Source organism: Melopsittacus undulatus, chromosome 5 (genome assembly GCF_012275295.1).
Source record: "Melopsittacus undulatus isolate bMelUnd1 chromosome 5, bMelUnd1.mat.Z, whole genome shotgun sequence".
In the NCBI taxonomy this organism is placed as follows: domain Eukaryota; kingdom Metazoa; phylum Chordata; class Aves; order Psittaciformes; family Psittaculidae; genus Melopsittacus; species Melopsittacus undulatus.
Window position 1 is genome coordinate 80,150,319 of NC_047531.1, and position 25,236 is coordinate 80,175,554.

Here is a 25,236-nt window from a genome sequence, read left to right on the forward strand (position 1 = left end):
ATACTTTACACCAGTTTATGGAGTGGGTGCCTGTATGATGGATTAGTAAAACTGTGTAATATGTTTTCAGAATCAAACACAGTCTTTTTATCTAAGTGCTCAGAGACATCAAGAGTTTTATAAACAGCAGCATAGAAAACAGATTAAAACATCCATTTTTGGTCTCACTGTATTTGTGATTCAAGCACATTAGCTCTTATTTTTTTCCCTTATATGTTTACAAAAGAATGACCTGTTCATAACAGGTTTAGGCAAGCTGGTTTGGGGAAGGGAATATGAGCTTTTATTTTACTAAATAACAAGAGCTAGACTTCCCCTGCCAAGAATCTGCAGAAGTACAAGCACTGATTTTACTTATGCTGGAGTGGACAACAAAACTCAGAAAATATAGAATAAAACCCAGCTGTTTCCTTAAACAGTAATAACCACCCAACCAGGGCAGTACCAGCAAACCCCCACCACTGATGTTTTCACAGCCTCCTAGATTACACCTAAAGTCACGCACTGGAGGTGACATCTGTTCACCAACACAGGAGAAGAGATTCAGGTTGGCTTCCAAGGTAGAAAAGGCAATGCTGTTACTTATCTCACCACAAGATGCCCTTTTACCCTTTCACACCCGCTCTCCACAAGCCACATCCCAGTTTCACCTGTTCAATAATGGTTTATTCTACAATCCACTTGCCATGTTACAGCAACAGCAGCAGGGATCTGTGAAGCAAGAACACACTTCTCACGTCTCCCGTTTGATTGCTTGATGCCCAGTAAGGAATAAAGCAAGATACATATGGAGACTTGCACGTGAAAAAGACAAGTATTCTTTATTTAAATCATTCAAAACAGCACACACAACCAACATTTGCTAGGGAAGCAAGCTGATCTTGCAGCACAGTGGCACCACACATTGGATTTTTCTCTGTAAAAACATAACAAAGTAATTATTGGTGCAAAAAGGATAAGGCTTTGGCAGGTTGCAGAATCCTTTCCTCTGGCAGCTGTGCAGTATTACCATTATCAAAGGCAGGACTTGAAGACTTATCAGCATTGTTATCTAAGGATCTTTCTTAGGCCATGTGATCTTAGGTAGACACAACAAATTCTCATCTGTAAATGTCAGCCCTCGCACTAAGCAAGCTTTGGTTTCCTATTAACACAGAGATGGAGGATCAGATCAGAGACCTAATGTCAGAGTCACTGATGACAGGAAATTAAAAAAGCTTAGATGGAAGCCAAAATAATATCAAAATGTTTTTTATTAGATCTCAAGCTTTATGCAACACAAACATGACATAATTTTAAGGTCAAGGAAATATATGGAGGTTTTGAAGGAGTTCTGATTTAAAACCCCCAACAATGACCAAGGTGACAGCTAACATAAATTGTGACTAGCCTCACTGCATCTCGAGAGAGCTGCTGGGATACTTGAGGACAGCTGCTGAACAAATCCAGCCAAGAGTCTCAGAGGGGGTTTAGAGTCCCTGCAGCATGAGTATGCTGTCAGAAGTGACAGACGCAGAGAGTTTCATTACTCCCACTCATGATGGCCTCAGCTGCAGACAAAGAATCTATCTACCTCTTCCTGGAGAGAAAGCATGGTCATGTTTAGCCACTCCTGCAATATGCCTGGTCGGAAACTTCCTGATTCCCAAACAGATTTGTCTATCTCACATGCCTTTGGTCACCGTGCTTGTAGTAATCATGGGTAAAGCCCTTCCCAAATCTTCCCTCACAAAGCCAAGCCATCAATCAGACAATGCTTGACACAGGAATTGGCATTCCTGCTACTCAGACATTACACTGGGGCTGCAACAGGCTGGGGCTGGCCATAGTTCAGCATTAGCTTAGCAAGGAAACAAGGACATCTTTCCACAGCTGTCAGGAGACCTCTCTGTTACAGCACAGTGTCATGCAACCATGTTGTTCTGAGTCCCTTTTCCGTATTTAAGCAGGTAGACAGTGGAACTTTATCAGACATTTGATAAGTTCAGCTTTCATCTCTGCTACCTGTGCATATGGCATCCAATCCACATCTTCTTGTCTGAGAACAGCTGGCCATCTGTCTAAAGAAGGTTTCAAACATGAATTTCAAGCATGTCTGCAATCTTTCTCTTCCCAGAGGTGCCATGGTGGCTCTTTACACTCTCTAGTTTCTAGAGTCACTCAAGCAGGAAAGTGGGGAGGTTGCAATTACAGCTTCCAAATTCACCTCCAGAAGCAAAGATTGCAGAGCCTAGAATGCACTTCTTTTCAGCATTAGAGGAGCTCAGATAGAACAGGAGACAGGGTCTGTAGCAAGAGCTACAGCCACAGAATTACACAGTACACTGGCCCTGGACACACGTGTACTTAGTTACTCAGGTCTATGTGAAAACTTGCATGAATACATACTTGAATATACAATGTTAATACAGCAAGTGTCAGACACAAGTGCAAGCACATAAACAGTGGCAAACAGAGCTGGGAATCCAAAAATCTGACCATGACATGCTAGGGGAAAAAAGAACACCAGAAAACAAAGCCCAAGGTCTTGGCCTTGCTCCTCACGTTTCCTTGGATTTGTATTTGGAATACAAGCAATACAGAATTCGCATTATAGTCTTCATATCTCCATTCACGATATCTGTGGATACACAAACCAGAAACAACAAAACCAGATGAGAAGCATTAGCAATCCCTGGAATAGAAACAGACTGCAATTGCCAAAGACAATCTTCCACCTTTCCTCAGTTATAAAGTAAACTTAGACAATCAAATTGTAACAAGAAGCAAACCAGGAACTACAGAGCTAGAAAAATTATTTATTCATTAAATGAACTTAAGGAGAAGTTCATTTCACTGCATTGTTTTGCTGGAAGACAGGATGAATAATGCATAGTAAGAAATAATTCTTCACTAGGAAAGAACAGATTGGATCATTTAGGGCTTTACAATTTTATATTTGAAAGATTCCTGTATGGCAAGAGTCATATTGGGAATTAGTTGATACTTTATTCTTCGGTTGTAATGTTTCCATTATGTTTCACTGCCATTGGCTGTGTTCTTTTTACATTTGGTTTTCAGCTTCCACGCTCTCGGCTAAATCAACTGCTCTTGTATTTAATAATTGCAATGGAAGAGGGTAACTGATTTAGAGGTTTTACTGTTCTTACAGTGCTGTAAATCACCAGGAGAAAGACTAATAATGAAACACTAGTAAAGTCTAAATAGTGTAGCTGTAATAAGTACCCGTAAATCATCCTAAATTCAATCACTAGCTGAGGATTTTCCTAGTGAATCTAAAGGATCTGCAGGTGCTCACACCAGTATTTCTTTCACTGATCAATTCTGTGTTTGAGGCAATGCAGTATAGCCAGAGAGAAGGAAAGAAAGCATAGGTTTATCTCTCTTCATACAAAAGGTGGATCTCAGCATGGAGAGCTGAGCTCATGCAGATTACGCTTTTCAAAGTTAACATAAATAGCTTTCCAAACTCCTAGCTCTATGCGATACAGCAAAAAGCCTACAATTCATGCATGCCTATCATACAAATTGCCAACATAACCAACGCATTAGTGGAAAAAGAAAACAAAAGAAAAACCAAAAATTCTTTCCATGACACCATGGGGTATGTACTAAACACATGCACTCACTTGTTCATAAATAAGTAACAAGAAATAGACTATGTTTTCTATTTTTAATAAAGATTTTATGTCTTTATTCAACAACAGGCTTTAGAGCTTGATAAAGAAATGATAGGGTGAGGTCATGTGCCCTGCAAAGGGTCAGGCTAAGCAGTCACAGCACCATCCATTAACAGAACCACATCTCTCATTTGTCTTTCGACCATTTTTTCAATTGGAAAATTAGACTCATGCAAAAGAAGCATGCATGAACATTGACTTAGTGATGAAAGCATTCACCTGGATGCAGGAGATCAAGATTCAGCTCCCAGCTCTGAAGTAGGCAGAAGAGCAACTTAAAACCTATGAGTTTCACAGTCAGAAGCCTGACCCATGAGCTCTTCTGGGTTTGCAAAGAGTGATCAGTGTTTCTGATTTTCAGGACATATTCTGCAAGGTATCTTCCCATATGAAATGAACTTGGGTTTCATGCGCTGTCTTATGAGATAGAACAAAACTTCCCGTCCAGCTCAGTTGCTGCAATTTCCCTAGGAGCTGCCACTGTTTGAAATCTTCAACAAATACTGACCTACTAAATAGTTTTAGTGCAAAATTACTAAATCTATAACAGTCAACATTTTTAGTACAGAAATATTGTTAAAAACGATTCTCAGATTTATTACAGTTCATTCTAAATGAGGAGCTATGGGCAGCCATATAATGAAATGTATCAGTGTCACACTGCAGAATCTGCTTTCTTCAATTGCCCTAACTTTTGCCTGGATATTAGCAATTCTATTCCAGACAAGTTTGCATGCCATGACTCACCTTCAGAGTTCACTGAAAAATTCAGAAGGCCTCCATCTGCCAGCAGGTCTAATGCAAGGTTAACGTTGTGAAGCTGTTGATGGGAGAAAGAGAGAAAGATCAATATAACAGAAGATATTTTCCACCCAGCAGTGTAGTGGCCAGGAGGTTTTAAAAAGTATTTTTTTGGTAGCTGAAGATAGCAATTCATAAATATGTACTCATATCCATCTCCTTTGTCTTGATGGAGTGCTCTTCACAATATCTAGCAATCATCATATAAAATTGGATGTGAAATCTGTCTCCTACAAAATGTATCCCATGAGATGGGCAGAAGAATCCATTTATTTAAAAATAGACCTTGCATGTGAAAGTCTTGTGTTAATGGATGTTTCCATGGGGAAAACAGGCTAGATTCATAACAGGATCTACTAGATGCATGGAATTTATTTCTATTTCTTTAACAATGCACATATGTTTTCCATATTTGGAACAAACAAAAAACACATAAGGAAAACGTTCTCTTTATTTAATTCAGAGTTACAAAGACTGCAAATCTTCTGATCAGTTAATATTTGTGAGCTAGAAGTTTATGCTTTAATATATAAAGATGTTTATACACAGTAACAACAGTGATGATATCCTTAATATTACTCATGAGAAATTAAGCACACATACATGAATAAAGGCTGGTGGGGGGGGGGGTTGTTCGATTTTTCCTTACTGGTTGTTTTCTACTTTCCCCACATAAAAGCAGCATCATGCATACATGCAGTAGTCATGAATGATTTTTTTAAAGTAATATTACATCCCATTACTACCTCCTAACAGCTTAAGTGAAGTTGTTTACTTGGATGGTAATTAGGAATCTCCCTTCTTCTAATCATAGAATCATCTAGGTTGGAAAAGACCTTTAAGATTTTCAAGGCCAATTGTTATCCCAGGACTGACAAGTCCATCACTTAACCATGTCCCTAAATGCCACATCTAAACATCTTTTAAATACCCCCAGTGCCTGAACAAATTTCAAATTGTCTCTTCATACATTCCTTACACTACTGAGCAATTTATCCTTTGGGAGGCACGTCATAACTAATGCTGTGCTGTTGCCTATTATCTTTTGACAATAAGCACATGGGTCCCCCAAGCATAAGCCAAGCAAAAAATATGTGCTCTGAAGTGAAGCAATAGATCTATTTGTTACCTGGTTGCATGGTTTACAAGAGACTGAGACTGTCAGTTTGGATTCAGGCTTGTTTTCTTCCTCTGATAGTCAGCAGCCAGGTGAGCTTAAGCTCATACAGATCTACACAATTTTCTGATTGGAATGAATTAATCAAAGGTTTCATTAATGAACCAACACAGGTAAAAGGGGCACATTTCCCTCTCTGTAATGTGTGTGACATTTGCAGGGAACAACAGGCAGATTTCAAACTGAATCTTCAGACAGAAACACTGATAATCACCAAAGAAAGAAAACCTAGAAAAATAAGTTGTTTCATCCACCTGTGATTCCAGACTCAGAAGAGCTGGACAGTTCTGTAGGATTTACAACTGGACAGAGGTCAGGACTTTTAGGGTTTTTCAGCTCTGGGCCTGTTTTGGCAAAAGTACCAAGTTCCCACAGTTTTGATGAGCAGAGGGGCCCTCCATCATCATCATCTTCATCTCCTGACTGTGCAAAGTTCACCCTTAACTGCAGCCTGACCTATTCTGTGAAGATACTCATTGTCTCAGAATACACATCTTTCTATGCACAGGAGTGCCCAGAGATGGACTTCCTTTACAGTTACTTGTAAACCTGATTTTTTGGTGATAAACACTGAAAAATCCTGCAACAAACCTACCCACACACTGCTGTCTTATACTTGTAGGTGAGTCACCTCCTGGATTTATGCACCTGCTTTCCTCACCACTCATGGCCCTCTAACGTGGGCTGTTGCCCTCCTTATTTCTTGTTTCTATTTCCTCCTCAGAATCACTGCTTCCATCCCAATTTCCCCTCTTTGTGATTCATGAAGTGTACGTACCAGCTTTCAACCACAAGCCTTCAGCTTGAATGAAAAGTTGATGCGCTGTACTGATCACAACAGTGCGTGCGGTTGTCACCATTTTTATAACACAAGTGACATGTTTTAAATCTCAGGGAAAGTTTCATTTTCATACTTTATAGTACCAATTAATGTCTAAAATGACAGGGAGTTAGAAAGCCCAGGGGAATTGAAAGACATATTTTGTGTACAAATGACAGTTGAACTATGGTCGCTCAATATTTTTAGTTCCGCTGTCATTTCATTTTTCATCTTGCAACGAACATCAGAGGAGAAACAAATGGTAAATACCACTTTGGCAAACTGTTCAACAATAAGTCTAGTACACAGAAGTAACTTTGCTAATATGAAATTACTAGGACATATAGAATTGTACTGAACCAGTACCCAACCCCATTACATTCTTCTCTGAGGCCAATGACCAGCATGTGCAAGTTAAGAACTACGAAGTCAGGGCTCTGATCTGTACGTGAAATTTGGGGGTATCTCATTTCTTGAAAAAGATCTGTGGGGTTTGCAAAGAGCTGAACCAAAAATAAAAAGGTTTTCTATGAAATTTTAAATTAAAAAAAAATGAATTTACTTCCTCTAAATAAAGTTAATGGAAATATTAAAAAATTATTTCCAAGTCAATAGACCAGAGCAAAAAAATTTGAAAACTGAGTGGAAGATGAGAAAGGGAAGAAAATAACTGCAGGGAAACACTTTGATTTTGTTTGATTCAACCCTTCAGAATGAATTTTCCCTGTTCTTAGGTATGAAAAAGTCTGGATTTTCCTAATACCTTAAACACTCAACTGACAGCAATGGATTTTGACAGAATTCGAACGTCTCAGGCAATTGTGCTTTCAAACGCTTTGATGAAAAACTCCACAGGAGTATTTATATATTAATACAGGACCTCTGAGAATTGTCATTACAAATAAATATAGCCCAGGAAGATTAACTGCAGGGAGGATGGGAATCAGATGAAAGTCTTGTCTGTGCAGGGAAGCTATAATGCAAACCACGCCAGAGGAGAGATTCCCTTCTCTGGCAGTCCTCATGCAAAAAGGATCTGACACGTTTCCCCTTCACAGATCTAACTGAATACAACCCAGGAAAAACAGGTTTCAAGATTTTCAGAGCTATTCAGGGACCACATGAAAAATCTCTGCCTGCAGTGGAGACAATCTGAAAATAACTGAAATATTTCAAACTAGGTAACACCCCAGATCAGTGGTGGGGGCATCTGGAACACGGCTGATGCCAGCTTGTTCTTTTAAAGCAATGATGAAATCTGCCTGGTAGAGGTTGTAAAAGGTGTCAACCTCTAGTCTGGCTGGGTAGGTTACAGCTCCCAGCTTTGGGAAAGGAAAAAAAGGTAAACTCTTGAGAGCTTCCAAAGCACAGAGGGGGCCCTCAAAGTGTTCTGTTCATGTCTTGATTGAGGTATATTTTTAGGACAGCCTAAGGAAAGCTACAGAGATCCAGTTCTGCTATGCAAGGGGTGTCATCCACTTAAAAATGTTGTTTGCGGGACAGACTTGTAACAGACAGCATACCAATTCCCCACCACACAGACCCTCTGTATTTCACCAGAAGGCTTCAGAAGCATGTCTCTGCCAAAAAAATGCAAGTAGCAATAGTCTGCCTCCTGTGAGATAACTTTGAAGATGATACTGACCTGTTCCAAGGTATTTTGACATGCAGTGCATGTCTCAAACCACTATCCTGCAAATGCTAAATGCTTAAGACTTCACATGAAGCAGCAGCAGTAATTTAGTGCTCTTGTTTAACTGACATACAGAAGCACTAAATAGACGTTTGAAGCTTCAAGCTCTAAGCAACAAAATAACAACCTACCATCTCCATGCTGCTGGCTGGAGTCAGGAAGAAATGCTTTAAATTCAGAAAGTAACCCTCCAGCTGTCCAGTTAACAGAAGCAGGATAACTCCATCTGCAAACTAGATGAAGAATGATCTTAATATTATTTATTATGTCGGCTTTTAGTAAGTTACCCCGATAAATGCCATTCTAGCAATAGAGGAATTTAAATGGTACTCTGGCAAGCAGACAGTCCAATGACTCAGCTCCCTCAACCTCTTCTATAGTGAACTTCACATTTAGCTACATAAGGCTCCCAAGTTCATGTTAGTGAAAATAAGACCTTGTAAAAAGACAGCTATTAAAACAAACTATTCCAGATGTGAAGAGACTTCAGACAACCACAAGTGACAAATGTGTAAGTATAAATAAAATAAAATGGTGCCTCCTGCCTGAGATTTAAAAGAATCACAGAATCATTACATTGGAAGTGACCTCTGGAGATCATCTGGTCCAACCTGCCTGCCAAGGCAGGGCCACCCAGAGCAGGTTGCACAGGAATGTGTCCAGGTGGGGTTTGAATGTCTCCAGAGAGGGAAACTCCACAACCCCCTGGGTAGCCTGTGTTTGTTATGACAAAACACTTGTGAAACTTCCTTTCTCACAGTTAGCCACCAGGAAAACCCAGAAGAGCATAGCTTCGCTTTTCATCCACATGGCATAAATGGCAGGAACTGCACCTGCACCAAGGTTTTCAATCCTTGGAGTAAAGCTGATTTCTACATGCATGTCTGCAGAAGTAGGGAATGAAAAAGCCACGAGGGATGCCCCTGAGCTCATGTCCCATCACTCACTCACTCCCTGGAAAGGTGCAGGGAGGATGCTGCAGCTCCCTGGCTCTGGGGAAGCAGCAGCAGTGGAGGACAGCAGAGGTGCAGTTGTGCCCCTCTTCATCAGCACCCAGGGCAGTTATCCTGAGTCAGAGGATGGGACTTTGTAGTGCAGTGAAAATCAGGCCTTCCTACCGTGAAGCAAATCCAGCATTAAAAATTGCTAAGCACCAGCAATCAGCTTGCCTTTCAAGTTTAATTGTCAGAACACCTTTATTTCCATCCTGACAGAAAGAGTACCCACAGGAGCTGGGCAGACTCTGAAAATTACCCTCTATAGCATTACAAAGGCACCACTCAATGCAAAGTTATATTTTTTCATTACTCATTAGCTTTAGAAACTTCAGAGACTGAAGCCTGATAGCTTAACCTGAAGCTAGAAATAATTATGTTGCCCTGTTTCAAATTACTACAGCAAAAGGGAGGAATCCTAATGGTGAGAGTAAACATTGACAGCTGACAAAACATGGTTAACATGCAGCTTAGAGCAGACTACCTGAGAGCTGATGTCTTTCACATTTAGTCCTAATTTTCCAACATGCTGGTTGACAAATTGCAATAATACCTAAAGAAAACAGAATGGGGAGAGAGGGTGGAAGAAAAGAAAACTTCTTTTTCAGTGTTGAAAAAAATTATGTTTTACCTTACAAATTTTGATGTCTATTAAAATTAAATTACCTTTTTTACAGCATCCAATTTATCAGGAGCCCGGCTAAATAATTCATCAAAGGCATCATCTTCTGTATCAAAACAACATTAATTGTCATTATTTGGAATAACTGTCAGATCAGGGATTTAAAGTGGCTCCAGAAGGTTCACACCTTATAAGTCAAGGAGGAAGAGATGCACAGGGAGATGGGGGAAATTCCTGCTTTTGTATTTCCCAGAGGACAAGTGAGTGGCTTCCCTTCAGCCTGACTACATCAGAGAACACGATTTACTTCATTCACCTCTGTAATTTTTGCCTGCAGAGGTTCTCAAGATTTGTGCTGTCACCAGCCTGAGCAATGGCCAAGTTCCACATCTCTACAGTTTACCTCTTTTCCTATGCTTTTTTAAAACCCTGAACTTCTGGGATAAAATATTGCAAGTAGAGTAGAACAGCTACACATTCTAACATAAACATCAGTTGCATCAAATTTGCAGCAAACCAGCCCCCTTCCTTCAAAAAACCACAAACTTGATATTGGGTTTGGAGACATTGCCCTTCCTCTGCAAATTCACAGACCTCAAAAATAACCAGTGTCGCCATCCAGTTTAAAAGAGGGCGCTGAGCCAGTGTCAGCAGTGCTGCGACAGAGAATCAGCACGAGTTTAAGGATTTCCAAGGAAATGGGATTCATTGAAATCCTTGTGTATGCCCATCCTCACCTCCGTTTTCTGCCGAGGTTTAGCAAGAACAGGACACATCTCTTCACATTAACCTGGCCATAAGACTGCTCTGCTTCAAGCATGAATAAGGTATTCAAAACATCCTTAAAAATCAAGGGCACTCTGGGAGCATAACTAAATTGAGAGCTAGTTTCAACAGTACAGGAAAGTGAAGGCAGCTCTGCTCATGGAAGATTCCTCCCAGAAGCCAGCAACAGAGAAGTCTCTGCTGCAGAAAGGTTTTCTCTGGTTTCTCTATTCTCCCTGTTAGGGGACTGCTGCAGGACCAGCATCAGGGAATAGATGAATCCATCAAACAAATCACTGAGCAGGTCTGAAACCTCCAACAGTCTTGCAAACTAGAGAGCCCTCTTCTGGAGCCACACTTGGGGATTTCTCTCTGTTAAGCAAGCTGTCAAGAATGGAGAGAAGGAGCATTTTGAAGAGCGAATTTCAGATTTCTCTTCGCAGCACAATCAGCCCACTGGAAGAAACACCTGATTACAGAGGGGTTTTATCACAATTAGAGACCACTCAGTGGAATAAATGATAAATATGTACTAAATGAGAGAGTCTGCACCTCTACAAAGGATGAAAATGCTAACATAAAGGGCACAGCAGAGAACTAAAATAGTTGCCTTGATTCACTGCAGATGCAACGTGCTTTGCAGCAAGGAAGAGTAGCTCACATTGAAGCCTGAAGCAGTGCCTCAATCTTTCGCTGGCTCTGCCCAGATGGACATTTTTCACCTCAAGTGTTTCACAGCCCTCAAAAGCCCTAAGGGTAAAAACTGGGGATGTTGGTTTAACTGAGCTGCCATCCATAATCAAGTACCAGTAGACTTCAGAATTTCATTTGCAACCTAGAGAAAGGTAACTACATTGAAAGGGATAGCAAGACACACAATTCTCAAGACACTATGCTCATAAATAGTTCCAACAGTGAATGAGGTCAATGTGTAAATCTAAGACATACTTTGCCCCTCAGCCAGGTCTTTGTTGGGTCATCAACTGACTGTTTCATTTCTTGTCTCACCTCCCATCTGTTGTCTACAGTCCTGGGCAAAGTGACCACCCAATTTCTGAACTATGTTGTATTGATATGAACAGACATTAACAGAAGACATTTGGAAAAAAAAACACTAGGACAAATCCATGAATCTCCATTAACTGTAGTGGCAGCAATACTGATTTTATCTGAGAAATGATCATAGTGTGGTACAGAATAGCACATAATAGTAAAACACTGAATTTGGCAATGCCTGTACTTACTTGGCTGTGCTTCTAAATTCTCCCTAAAAGTGCAATAAAAAGCAAGAATTAGAAAAAGCATTCAGCAGCACTAACCTTTTTCACAAGCAAAGCTTATCTGAGCCATCAGCTATCTTGTAAAGCAGGAGATACAGTATGAAGTGCCATTAGCTTTATGTCAGAGTAACTTTCTAACATTTTTAAGTATGCTGTATAACTGTGCAGACTCTTGGAAGCATATGAGATTTTAAGTGGCCCACAGACCAAGGAACACTTATTTTATAAGCCAAACCCATAATATTCTCTTCCACTATGCTGCTCATGATAGTAGAATTTGAAGATGTTCTATCATATAAAAGATAGTAGGCAAATCCATTTCTAGCTCTTGAAATTACATCCATACTTTCTCAACATATAAATAGGCTACTGCTACTTGACTCCTTTAATAATGACAGTACCTTTCAAACTCAGCAAGCTCAGTCTTTTGTTTCACAGTAAAAGAAGAACAGAACTGCCTCCTTTATCTTTATTTAATGGCACTATAGCAACAAAATAAAAGTAGATTTAAACCACTGTGGCTTTAGAAAATTTCCAGTTTAGTCTGGGACAGGTAATTTTACAGCACTGGATGTTTATATTTGTTATTATATTCCATGGTTATGACAAACACTAAGCCTTAGAAATTATCATACATATTATTTTAGGTAATTTTATATAAAGAGTAAAGAAGAGCATTATACTGTAATATCAAATCTGAAAAGGGGAAAAAAAAGGACAGAAATTAGAGAAAGAGTTTGCATACATATGCACACCTGCGTTTTGTGCTTTTTGTCATTATCATGATCCTCAGCTATTTTTTATAAAGGGGAAAAAACCCACAGTATTTCCTTTCTGATTGACAGTGTAAAAAACAGATATATCCCCTCTTACTTGTTTTCTGTGATATATTCCACTGCATTTACTGTCTTTAATCCTCTGGAGGTGTTCTGTTGAAAGGACAAAACAAGGGTTTGTTACACAAAAGAACCCCCACCCTGTAACCATTAATGAGGCTTTTGTGACCTGTTTGCTGCCTTAAATGATTACTAGAAAGCATTTATTCAAGAAGTCCAGTACAATTTCTACAGGCAGTTTGAGAGGTTGCTGCTCCCTTCTGCTCTCTTTACTCTTCAAACATAAGTTACTTACTTCCCCATAAGAGGAAGCCAAAAGAGAGGTACATGGTCTCTCAGCTTGTGAAGTTCAGAGGCTGGCATGTTTGCCTGGAGTCTTGATCATACTATATTATATAAAGGAAATCACTGCCTGCACAAAGCAGCTTGATGCATTTCTCAGTTTTGCAGGACTGGAGGTGGCCATCTCTGCTTTATAATAACCTCATACCATGGCTTGCAACCCATCGATGAATCCCCCTGCAGAGGTTTGGTGGATTGCTTAGATTTAGGATGGCAATTCTTACTATTTCTGAAGCCATCTGGGATATCTGCTTATGTTCTTGCATGTTTTTTCCTGTACATAGATCTTAGTACTCCACATAGTATCAAAAGAAAAGCTTCAATCCAGCTATTATTCTAAAGAGACAGGAGAGGATGGGGAATCATACCACTTTATTTGGACACCTGGCACACATCTCATCCCAGAAAAGTCCTTGGTTTTCACTGCTTTCTCAGGCAGTGACAAACATTCTCTGTTTAGATGCTGAGCCAACTCTTTTGTTTCAACTCGTCGCTGAAGAAGAGGGCACCCAGCCCCACCAGAGCAAGACAGGCCCTTCCTGCAGGCACATGTTGCAGAAAGGCCAGGCCTTCTCTGGTCTGCCTTGGGTTTTCTCAACATTTCCCCCTTTCTGCCTTTGTCCCCTCCTCTGAGCTGTGTCTTTAGGAGCTTTCCTCATTTTCGACCTAATGATTACCTTTCCTGTCGAAGGCATTGATTTCTCCTAACAGGGGATCAGCTCACTACCACAACCCTGTTATTCCCATTGCCCTTTCTCTGTTTCAGGGTGAACAGCCCTTTCTGATGCTGCAGTTTCACAGCAGCATCTGCTGAGGCACTCTCAGGCCCATAAGGCATTAGATGGAAGGTTGGGTTGTCACTGATCAGACCCACACAACAGGAGCATGGGCAGCTCCAAATTCATAGTTTGGAGTCCCATTAGATATCAGAGAGACAACTTCTCTGCTAAAATGCTCTGCTGGGTTGTGGCCACAACAGCTACCTTTGCAGAACCAAGCCCTTGAAGAAGCTGTCCCTCCAGGGCACATTGTGAAGTGACACAGGTAACTCAAAGTCATGCTTCATTTCAGTTCCAGTTCAGCTCCAAAGAGGGAAGAGTGCTAGGTCATGCCACACAGACCATGCACTTGATTCCCAACACCAATGATTTGCACACCCTCTGTTAAAATTGTTACACATTTTTGCAATTATATCCCAAATTGAGGAATATCTGATGTTCTCCTAAAGTCCCAGAGTTGACTTTAAGAAACTAAATAGACAAAGAAGGCATGTAGAGATCAGCTTGTAGGGAAAAATACCAAAATGTGACCCCAGTTGAAGGGGAGTAAACACTTCCTCCCCCTAAAGAAGTAACCCCTCAGCATTATACCAGTGTCATGACTTACAAGTGCAGGCTTCTATTTTAAAACACTTAGAGATACTAACAGCAGAATTTCTTATTTTTCCTTTTTTTTCAGACATCAACAGCTGTTTTCTGTTTGGATCATTCCTTTGATCAAGGAGAAAAACCAGCACAGTGTTTCTATCTTTTAAAGAGACAGCATTTGAACTGAGAACGTTATAGTCTAGACCAACAAACTGAAATTAAAAGGCACAATTCACAGAATACAAAAATCTTTTTCACAGCTGCACACACATTTCACCCTAATTCTAAGCAAATTAGTATTGGTAGAAGGTCTCTAGGATCTACTGTAACAAATATTGACACTATAATTACCTCAATGGTAATTGTCTCCACTTGAACATTTGGAGGCATGGCCAGGTTGGGTTTGAAGTGCTTTGCTATTGCAACCAGAAGATGCAGTGTGCTCACTAAGTCCTTTGTCAAGATAGCTATTCCATGTAAAGAAAGAAAACAATGGTTAGTGTGCAAACCAAGTAATATGGTAAATTCACTTCAATGTCACAAATTCTCCCTGTGTAGAGGATCCCAGAATCAGAGAGGGCTATAACACAGGTGAAACGTCGGACTGCAGTTTCTATAATACCACAATTCAGCAATACCACACCTTAAAAGTCCTTTTTGTGAGACATACACACGAATGACGAGCAGTATGAAATGGTCCACAAGCCACACACTTAGAGGATGTGGCTTGCATGATGCAGTCAGGGTCAGTTAGTCCTGTCTCACTTTTGATTCAACTAGTAATTGAAAACAGGTTATTTAATCAGTGTTCTGGCACCCCTTTGCCTCATAGCAGCCATACAGCAGAGGAAGCCCTGTTGTGGATGATTTTCTCCAATTTCAGTTCTGCACCTACATTCCACACTCCATTTCAGCTGGCTTTTTTCCAGTTGCAAACACTTAGCCACAGCTTCCAGAATCACAGAGAGTTTCTGTCGCTGCTTTTTTTCTGTTAATGCGATCCTGTCAACATCCAGCTTGAGAGATCCTAGGTTTTCTTTGACAGAGTCCAAAGGAAGGAGAAAGATGGATTTTAACACCACCATAAGGAAAAAAAAAGAGAGAAACATAAAATGACAGCAAAGCACACAAATTCTCATTTCAAGTTTTCAATACCACCTATAGCTTCCACCACAGACCCACATCCTGTGCTTTCTGAAAGCCTCAATAAAACCAGTGAAACTCTGAAATAGGGAGAGGACTCAAGTTAGTTATTACTTGCCCCCATCTTAGCACTCCAAGTTCCTCCTTTTCCTAGTAGAAGCTACAGGAATCCAATGAGTGCATCTTTCCTGTAAATGGTGTACATTGGCAACATCAACTCACATATATAGAAGAGATCCCAGCTTGTTGCTCAGGCAAGTAAACTGTGAAAATAAGCTAATCCTGTTCATCCTGCTGCCCTCAGCTTTAGTGAAAAAGAGATACGATTTGAAAGACATCCCCAAAAAAGTGAAAGGGAGAAGATAAATGAAGTAGGAACAAGAGATATGGAGAAACAGAAATAGAAAAACAGGCTGCTCCAAGGTCCTGTTTTTATACAAGCACTTCATACTGTAGAGAGCCTATTAGATTTCCATCTGTTCCCATTCCAACCCAGTGCTTTAGGTCTGGTTTTTTCCTTTTTTTTTTTAAAAAAAAAAGGAAGGAAAACATATAAATTATAGTGCTGATTCCATCCAATGCTTCTGGTAGCATCAGAAATCACCTTTATGCCCCTGGTTTATGAAGTCCTCCTTCCCTTTAGAAGCACTGTAATTTCACACTTCAAAGTTAACCTTTCTATTCTGTCAACTAGCAGGTAAAAAGACTTTCTTAGAAGAAAAATAATTGCATCAACCCAATAGTGGATCATCATGCATTTGTTCAGAACTGCAATTATCAGAGTTGGCTCCCAGTGTACTGCTTTCTCCATTAGCGAGAAGTAAGACTTCAGCAGACTGCAATTTGTGAGGTTCATTCTCTGATCTAGAAGTAACTCCATGATGTGTTTGAGAACAGCAGCTTACCCAAGAGATGATGAAGTACCAGCCCGTCATACAGATCTTCTTCCAGACTTTTAACTACTATGTGCTCCTCTTTCAGAGTTGTGTTAATCCAGTCAATCAATAACTGTGAAGGAAAACAAAGTAGCTGGCAATTACATTCTTGCTGTTTAGAGTACAGCACTCAGTGCTATATTGTTAGTCCTTTATCTTACACCTTGGTTTGATTTCAACCTCCACTTCCTTTGTGTTTTTTTGGTTGTTTTTTAAAGGGAAAATTTTCAAGTGAAATAGACATCTCACAAATTACATTCCTATGAATTTTGTGGAAACAGTTATACAGGTGGAGAGACAGATCCTACTCCCGCTTCCATGAGGAAAGAGGCTGCAGAGTACTTTTCCCAACCCCTGCCTTCATTAGACATTGTAGAATTCACACAAATTCAACAGTCAAATGAAAGTTTATAAGACAAGTGGCTTCACCTGTTCTCTTCATTGTTTCTTGTAATCATCTATGTTACTAGCACTCCTTTCTTCCCTCTCCTATTTCTTTTTCTTTCTGCAATTTTGTCCTAATCTGTCTCCAAATACTTTTTTTTTGGGAAAAAGCATTTTGTTTACTTCACTTTCTTATGTGGCAGTCTTCCTATCACCCTTTTCAATATCCTTCCTGCCTTTGCAAGGGGAAGCTGCTTGGGAAGCCAAGGGCTATCTACAGCTGGAAAGGAATCACCTTCCCAGTTACATCCCTTGCCTCTGCAGCCCCTTCCTTTTGCACTGTGCTCCAACATGGGAAACTAAGGGAGCTCCTCTGCACTTCTCCAAGCATGTGTTTTATCCACATGTCAATAGAAATGGAAGGTGACCTGCTGAAGAAGAACAGAAAAGCAGTAGCCACAGCCAGCTGTTAACAAGAACCTTTCAGAAAAGGGATGGGTATTCCTTGTATTTCTATTATCACTACAAGTGAATGTCTGGAGTTTGTTGTCTGGGTAATACTCTTCTCACTCGCTGTAAACAGAGGTGAAAATTCACAGCAGATCCCTGTAATTTAGCCAACATTAACAAAAATGTAAAAAGCATGTTGGAAACATAAAAAGTTCTGAGAAGCTTGAAACTGTACAAGAAACAAACAAGGCCTGGGATGACACTTGCCTGAACTGAGAAGATGTCAAAGTGTTGTTTGGAATATACTTTCTTAGCTGAGAAGTAACAAGAATTTTGTAGAGCAGAAAGCTGTGCTTCTCAGCTAATGCTGCTTAACAGGTTAAGACCTATTGACACTTTAGATGTGTAAGTGATAGAGGGGTACCACAAATGTAACAGCACAACCAGTTGGAAGTTGGAAAAGCAGAAAGCACTGCTGAGTATACACCTATAACATCACTCATTTAACTGTCCTGACTTTAAACAGCCATATCCACAGCCTGCAGCTCACACAACTTGGCTTTCAGTGCAGTTGTTGGGGCCCCAGTCAGTTGCAGAGCGGAGTGTTGTGTCTAAAGTAGTTTCCTACTGGCCTTCGAATGCAACTGTCTTCTATTTTAGGTACAGTTCAATACTTACAGTAACTACAGCAATCCATTTCACATTCCTTAATTCCCCAAAGCTACCTCAAAACAAAAGTGCAGTGGAACAGTGTCTTTCTCCCACGCAAGTTTCTTTGCTTCCCTTACTCTTCCCTTGAAGATACCTCCCTGTCTTCCCCCATCCCAGTCTGTTCTCTGGATGAGCAAGGAACTCCTTATATTAAGAAGGTAACCAGTGGCACCAATGGGCATCCAGAGGACTTCTGTTTCTTGGGACCCGATTTCCACCTCCTCCTCATCCAAAGAAAAAAAAATGAGATAGTGAAGAACACTGCTTCAGGAGTCTCTGACAGGAAATGGGTTAAGCACTGAAGCTCACAGAAACCTTCACAAACTGAGGAAAGCTCTTCATTTTTGGCAGATACAAATTTAGTACCTCTGTAGACAACATAATTGCATTTTGCAGCACCTCCTTTCAGATTTTGTCTCTTGTATAAAAACATTTTGAAAGGCTGACACAAAAATCAAATCTTTTTCATCAAATGTGCACAAAGGTTTAAGAAAACATAATCAAGAAATGCACACATTTATGGATTTATGAATGCCACAATATACACACACCTGCAAATAGCCTAAGCTGGTTTACATTGTATTTGTAACAATTCTAATATCTCCATAATACAAGAAGTGCTGGTCTCATAAGAGACATGCCACTTTTCTTCCAGGAAATATCAGTACACTAGCCTTCCCCTGGGCTGTACCATTAAAGAAACATGGTGATTGAATACACAGGGGAGATTTTCAAAATAAAATGCTTTCCCGTGAAATAGGATTCATTCTTCACAGTTACCTCAAGCAGGCAACACACTAGACAACAACTTGAAAGCTTTTCTCCTGAATTCTTGGTGACTTGAACATCCGTCATCCCTTTTCCCTCTGCTCTATGCTATCCCTGTCACGCAGCATCGCAGCCAAGCCAGCTGCCACTGGAGGTAGAAGACAAGACAGAAGACTAATGCAAATCAGAACAGCAATCCTAAAACTTGTTATCATGGGATCAGGGTAGCAAACTTGCATGTATCCACACATCTCTTTAGTCACAGTAAATGCTGATATAGAGTTGCTTTCAGTCACAGTTCCAGCTGGATTATTATTGCTATTACACTATATTTACAATGAAGTATCAACTGGGCACTTCCATTGTGGTTCACATCCCAAGTTAGGAGAGGTATCATATAAGATAAAACTCAGGTTTTAAATCTACACTCCACTTTACACACAGCAGTGACCACTCTTGGGTGATGCAGGCATTTGCAGCTTGGTTCTGTATGGCCCCAGCCATCCTGGCATTGTGATTAAGCTGAAGCAGGCAATTGTAGCTTGGTTCCATATGGCACCAGCCATCCTGGCACTGTGCTTAAGCTGAAGCTGTGGTTCAGCTGAAGCTGAAGCTTGTGTGGAGCCCAACTGCCAAAAGTAGAGCTCATTCCCATCCAGAAAGAGTGGGGGACTGAGGCCAAACAGCTGTGTAATTTACAGGGTTTAGCATTAGCACGACAGGTTAAAACAACCTAAGGTGAGTGTTAAACAATATAGTAAAAGAAATGGTACCAGTTTTAATTCTTCCAGTTTGGGATTGTTGCTCGAGGATGGTTTTATGAATTTCTTCTTCTCACCTATGTAAGGAAGCAAACAAAATCCATTACAATTTTCAAGTATGACTACTGTGAGTTTGCTGTAAAATCAGCTATCAGTTTAGTATTACGCAGCATCGCTACTTGCCATATGTAGCAACACTGACATTTTTTATTTTAACTTATGAATGAGGAAATGGTATATGTTGGAAATTATGCTTCAATGTAATTCAAATAAGTAAGACCTACACAGATTGTACTAAATTCTGGAGAGGAAAACAAACTTGTCAGATCTTTATATGTGAAATTTAAAATTTCAGCTAAAGAACCAGCTAAAATTTGTGTTGCTCCTTCAAGATTTGCTTGTAGAGAATCAGCAGCCAAGGAACACACACAAATCTTACTCGCTGCTTATAAAACCATGGGACCGCTGTTGAAAAATACACAGCTCATTTGTACTGCACATTTTCTGCTTGGTTCTTCAGGTCATTCTTTGGACCTTTTCCTGTCCTAGTTCATAAAGTACATACCTTGAGGGATGATGTTCTCAGCTAGGAACTGATCAACTGCAGCAGGCTGTGTATATGTATTTAAGAAGTCTGGATCCATTGTTTTTTTTCACTCACTGTAAACTGGTAAAAATTATGGGGAAAAGGAACATGAATAAAGGCACGTAAAGATCAAAATTGGTGCTAAGAATAAAATAAACCAAAGGGCTTTTTTTTGTTACTATTCCGTCACTGGTGGATTGCTTTAAAAGTCTGAAAATATATTGAAATGTGTGTAAAGAAAAAAGAAGTTAAAAAGACTTTTTCCTGTTAATCATCAGAAAGCCTCAAAAGTCCTAAAATTTGCCTTAATTCTTTCTAATTCTGTTTCATCTGAATTAGATTAGTAAAATCCTATTTCAACTGAAATTAAAAAGCTTTCACTTCCAAGGTATCACTGGATATCTCCTATGAAAATAACCAATACTTGAGAAGGATTAAGTGAAGAATACAGTAGATAAGTTACTGAGACAAGCTTATAAACATAAGCAGTTCCCTTTATTAGAACATCTGGCAGAGCTGTGGGGAAATATGGCATGTTTGTGGACAGACAACCCCATCTTTATGCTAGATGAAGTTGCATGGCTTCTTAAAGATTACTTGATTTTAAACACAGACTATAGAATGACTTTCCTTCCCAACCCACATGTCCTCAAATGAAAGCAGAATGACCGTACACAATACAACAGTGAAAATACCTTTTCAACAACCCCAAAACTACGGGTGAGGTTTTCCAGCCCAGCTAGGAGTTGTGTTGGAGGACAGCAGAAGCCAGAGAAAGGAAAGCAGCCACTGTAGGAGAGGGAAGGCTGACTCTTCTTGTTCCTTTTTAACAGAATGAGAGATGCTCCTTGTTAGAGGTTCACGTGGGAGAGGACTCCTACTATCTACCCAAGATGCCCGTATTAGCTGCCCTGCCTCTCAAGGCTCCATGGCTTGTATTTTTCAGTCAGAATATTGGTAGAAAATAGCCATTGGATGCTTTTGCACATCAATCTGGTAAAACAAATTAGGCACAAAATTCCCAGCAAGCCACCAGGAGAAAGGGTCACAGGAGAATTGATTTCATTATGGTGGCTGCAAAACTGAAAGCTGTCTCTAAAAAGGTTCTTGGTAAAATTGAGGAGAATGAGTCATTTAGTGCCTAAGGAACAGCTGCACCATCTGAGATTAAACTACCCAAATGAAATTAACTGAAAGAGAAAAGTTAATTAATACAGAGCAATCTAAGGACAACTTACTTTGAAATTAGGTTTCTGACAGCTGTTGCACCTTAGGAAGCCCTCCTCATAAGTCTTCTGTAATTGTCTGCACAAACCACTGCTTACACTAACTCAGCTTTGCTTTCACAGTAACTCAACTTGTACATCTCTTACTTCCTCTGACTATTTACACATCTAAGTGATGTGTACTACCTGCCGCATCCTTGGTCCGTTTTTGGCCAAGGAACCCAAACATCAGAAGCCACTCTTAAAATTTGGAGGCCTGTAAGAAAAGACCTGAAATTAATAATTTGCAATAGCATAAGTTAATATCCTCTAAGGCCTCAGACCTGTGTGTCCTATTCAGTCTGAGTGTTAAAATTGCTATACTGGGGGACCTTGTCTAGTACTGATAGCTTGTCTAGTATCCAGTCCCTTACAGCAGAAAATTAGGATGAAAAGACCCGTGAAGAGAGTAAGCATATACAGATACTTTCCTGAAACTCCTCAATAGCCTGCAGTCCAGCCTTCCTACATTAAAATTGGGATCCTAGTATTTAGAAGCTGTCAACATATTTACTTTCTATGAATTTCCAATTCACTCTTTGAGTATGTGTATCACCATTCAGCAGTGAGGAGACAAAGACCTTGACTTTACCTTGCATGAAGCACTACCACCTTATTGCTTGTTCTAACATGTCACCTTCCAGCTTTCCCTGAAGGTCCCTACTATGCACAGTGCAAAGGAGATCAACTTACATTCTTCATGTCACTGTGTTACTAATTCAAGTTATATGTCTGCATGGAGTAGTAGATACGTATATCTACACCTTCAACAGCCACCTCTTTCCAAATCTGAGGAAGCAAAGCCTTCATCTTAGTTGTCTTTCACAAGGAAACCAGTCTGTAATACCTTTGATCTTCCTGGTAGCCCTCTCCTGAACTCTCTCCATTGCTATCACAGCCTTTGGTGAAGCGCTGGGAATTATACCTACCCAGATTTAGAGAGGTGCACCATAGTATTCATAATGTTGTTCTCAGTTCCCCTCCTGCTATTTGCTTTTTTGATCACTGCTGAGCACAGAGATGACACTTTAATGAAACTATCTATTATATCCCCAAGATCTTATTCCTAAAACAGCAACACACCACTCAAAGCCCATCATTTACCTGTAGAGCTAGTATTGATTCCCCCCCCACCATGTGTGTTTTACCTTACATTTATCAACATTGATTTCCTACAGAAATTTCAGAGCCTGAGAACTACAGTTCCTTAGCATTTAATAGATTCATTGCTTTTTAATATTAATTAGCATTTGCAAGCAGTCCTTCATGTGGCAAGCTGCATTACTGCAAGGCTTGGTCCTAGACAACAACCTTTCAAAGAGTAATATACAGAAGAGATCATTGTAGGAGACAACCACTTGAATACATTTCGTAGAGGCATTGCGTGATGACATTTTAAAATAAAATTGGGGTTTAAGTATTGATTATTCAAATGAAATTTGAGATTTAGATTACACATTGGGAAAACGCTGAGGCCCTGGCACAGACTGCACAGAAAAGCTGCGGCTGCCCCATCCCTGGCAGTGTTCAAGACCAGGCCGGATGGGGCTTTGAGTAACCTGGTCAAGTAGAAGGTGTCCCTGCCCATGGCAGGGGGTTGGAAGTAGATGGTCTTCAAGCTTCTTCCAACCCAAACCAGTCCATGATTCTATGAAACAGCATAATTTGGTCCTCATTACCTGAGAACATCATAGATCTACAGGCTTATCTATTTTAAAGTCAAGAGGTGTTTTATTTCTCCTGTACCACCTAAGGCAGCCAACAAGCAAATTTTTCTTAGATCAAGAGCTAGGCTGTTGCACGATGTTGCAACGCCACAACTATCAAAGAAAACAACCAATTCTTTAGTTGCGTCAGCTCAACTTCACAGTCTGGCTCCTAGATATCCCTGATAAACAATATAAAGCATTAATAAGCCACCAGTGGTCTCTGGTGTACAAACTAGCTGTCAAATATTCACAAGGCACTTACCAGTGTTACCAAATCATTCAACTGTTTTATTTCCTGTTTGAAAAGACAAAAGCCCTACTCCGTATTAGCTCAAACACACTTCCTAGGAGTTTTCTAACTAGATCACACAAAGGACGGCACAAAAACTGGGTGGGTATGTTAATATCTGTAATATAGTAATAATTTCTGCCTTCAGAAAACTATCATTAAAAAAGGGGGGGAGGGGGGGGGGAGAAGGAGAATACATAAGTTTAAAGCTTACTTTTACTTCCCTGTTTAGTACCAGATCTTTCAAGAACTATTTTAGCTCCTTAGCATCAGAAGAGATGTCACCTTAGCAAGATACACAAAGCAAATGCATGTGGACACAGAAAGTCTTACAGTTAAAAAAAATATATATATATTATATATAAAATTTAAAAATAAGCACCCCAAAGAGTCTGTTTTCCCAAACTTACTATTCTCTCCTTCGGTAATTCCCAGAAACTCTTCTAAGATCTTGTCCCAGCAGGTGTGACGAAATCTATGGGGAGAGGGGACTGCTCCCCAGGCTTGCAGTGTCCCACACCAAAGGTGCAGGCTTCCATGCAGGGCAGCGTGACGTACGCAGAGTATGCGAGAGGGAAGTTGTGCAGCCCGGTACTGACTGCTGCTAAAGCGAAACCATGGTTCTAACAGGAACTTAATTGTCTATGTGCTAGGTCCCTGATGGAGGCTAAAATAAACAGAAATACAAATGCAGGAAACATGCAACCTGCAACCCCTGAAATACCAGAAAGTATTAAAAAGATATGATCATTCTTCCATGGCGCTGTGTGGCATGACTATTTGCTAGTCTGCATCTGGGGTGACTCACAGACTTTGCATATAAAAATAGAATGCCAACAACAGCCAAAATCATGGTGCTACAATACACCTTTTACTTGTGGTCCTTTGAGCCCTTTATAAAGCAGATCAGCACTACTTTACCTACCTGGTAGGAGAAACCTAGGCAGAGGAAGATTAATTCATTTGTCCTTAGAGAATTAGCCACACCAGGGTACAAAACTTCCATCTGAGACAAGAGTTATCTCCACTAGGCAGTGCTGCTGTTCTTCCTTCCCTTTTCCAGCTCTGATTAAAGTGGGAAAGCTCTCTTCACCAATTTCCCTGGACGTTTCCTTCCGGTACCACATACATTCATTAACTCTGTCAGAAATCAAATGCAACTCTGCAGTCTACCATGAAATCCCTGAATGAGACAGTAGACAGGCACACTAATTAAGCTGATCTGGTTTAATGCTGTTAAGGGACTACTGTGTTTAGCTCCGTGCCACATACAAGAATGGATGAGCTAAATTGGGTAAGAAAAGGGGGTTGAAAACAGATTCCCAGCTGCCATGAATTCTTCATAATTGATAACCCAAAATCCTTAATGAAAGGGAAAATGTAACTGTATTTTCTAAGCAGATAGCAAATAGAACTACACATCAAATTAGCAAAGATCCAGTGTACCTTCTTACCTATGCAGAAGTGAAGCAGCTTAGAAATGTAGTAAGTAAAAAAAAACCAAAAGGAAGGTATAGTCTGAGATGCTATAGGGAGCTCTGGGCAAATCCAGCTTCTAATCAGCAGAGGGTGGAAAGAAGAACTAAATGTTGAGAAATCCATCTGCAATTTCTAGGTCTCTTCCCATTTCAACTGGCAACACAAAGGACTTTTCTTCAAAGCCTCATTCACAATACAGTGAACCAATGCTAAAAAACCAAGTCTGAAACACACATGGACAAGCACCTTTTTTCCTCCGAGAAATGATGTTGCTACCAGTGCATGTCGTATCCAGTCTGTTGTAGAATAGCATTAATAAATTCTCTATCAGAGTTGCATTTGATTTCATGCCCTTCTCCCCCACCAGTCTTTCTGTAC

The 25,236-nt window shown here is 40.2% G+C and overlaps 1 protein-coding gene across 1 annotated transcript; it reads right to left on the reverse strand.

Moving 5' to 3' along the window:
* Nucleotides 1-849: 849 nt before the first annotated feature.
* On the reverse strand, nt 850-23,967 carry PARVG (parvin gamma). Its single transcript, XM_034062977.1, has 14 exons — nt 23,790-23,967; nt 20,812-20,938; nt 20,096-20,197; nt 19,543-19,607; nt 16,427-16,529; nt 15,274-15,414; nt 14,730-14,845; nt 12,707-12,762; nt 11,798-11,820; nt 9,833-9,894; nt 9,651-9,719; nt 8,303-8,404; nt 4,428-4,500; nt 850-2,620 (listed from the first exon to the last, which is right to left on the reverse strand). The coding sequence occupies exons 3-14, from the start codon at nt 20,172-20,174 to the stop codon at nt 2,541-2,543; spliced, it is 969 nt and encodes a 322-aa protein (XP_033918868.1). The 5' UTR covers nt 20,175-20,197; nt 20,812-20,938; nt 23,790-23,967; the 3' UTR covers nt 850-2,540.
* Between the last annotated feature and the right edge of the window lie 1,269 nt (nt 23,968-25,236).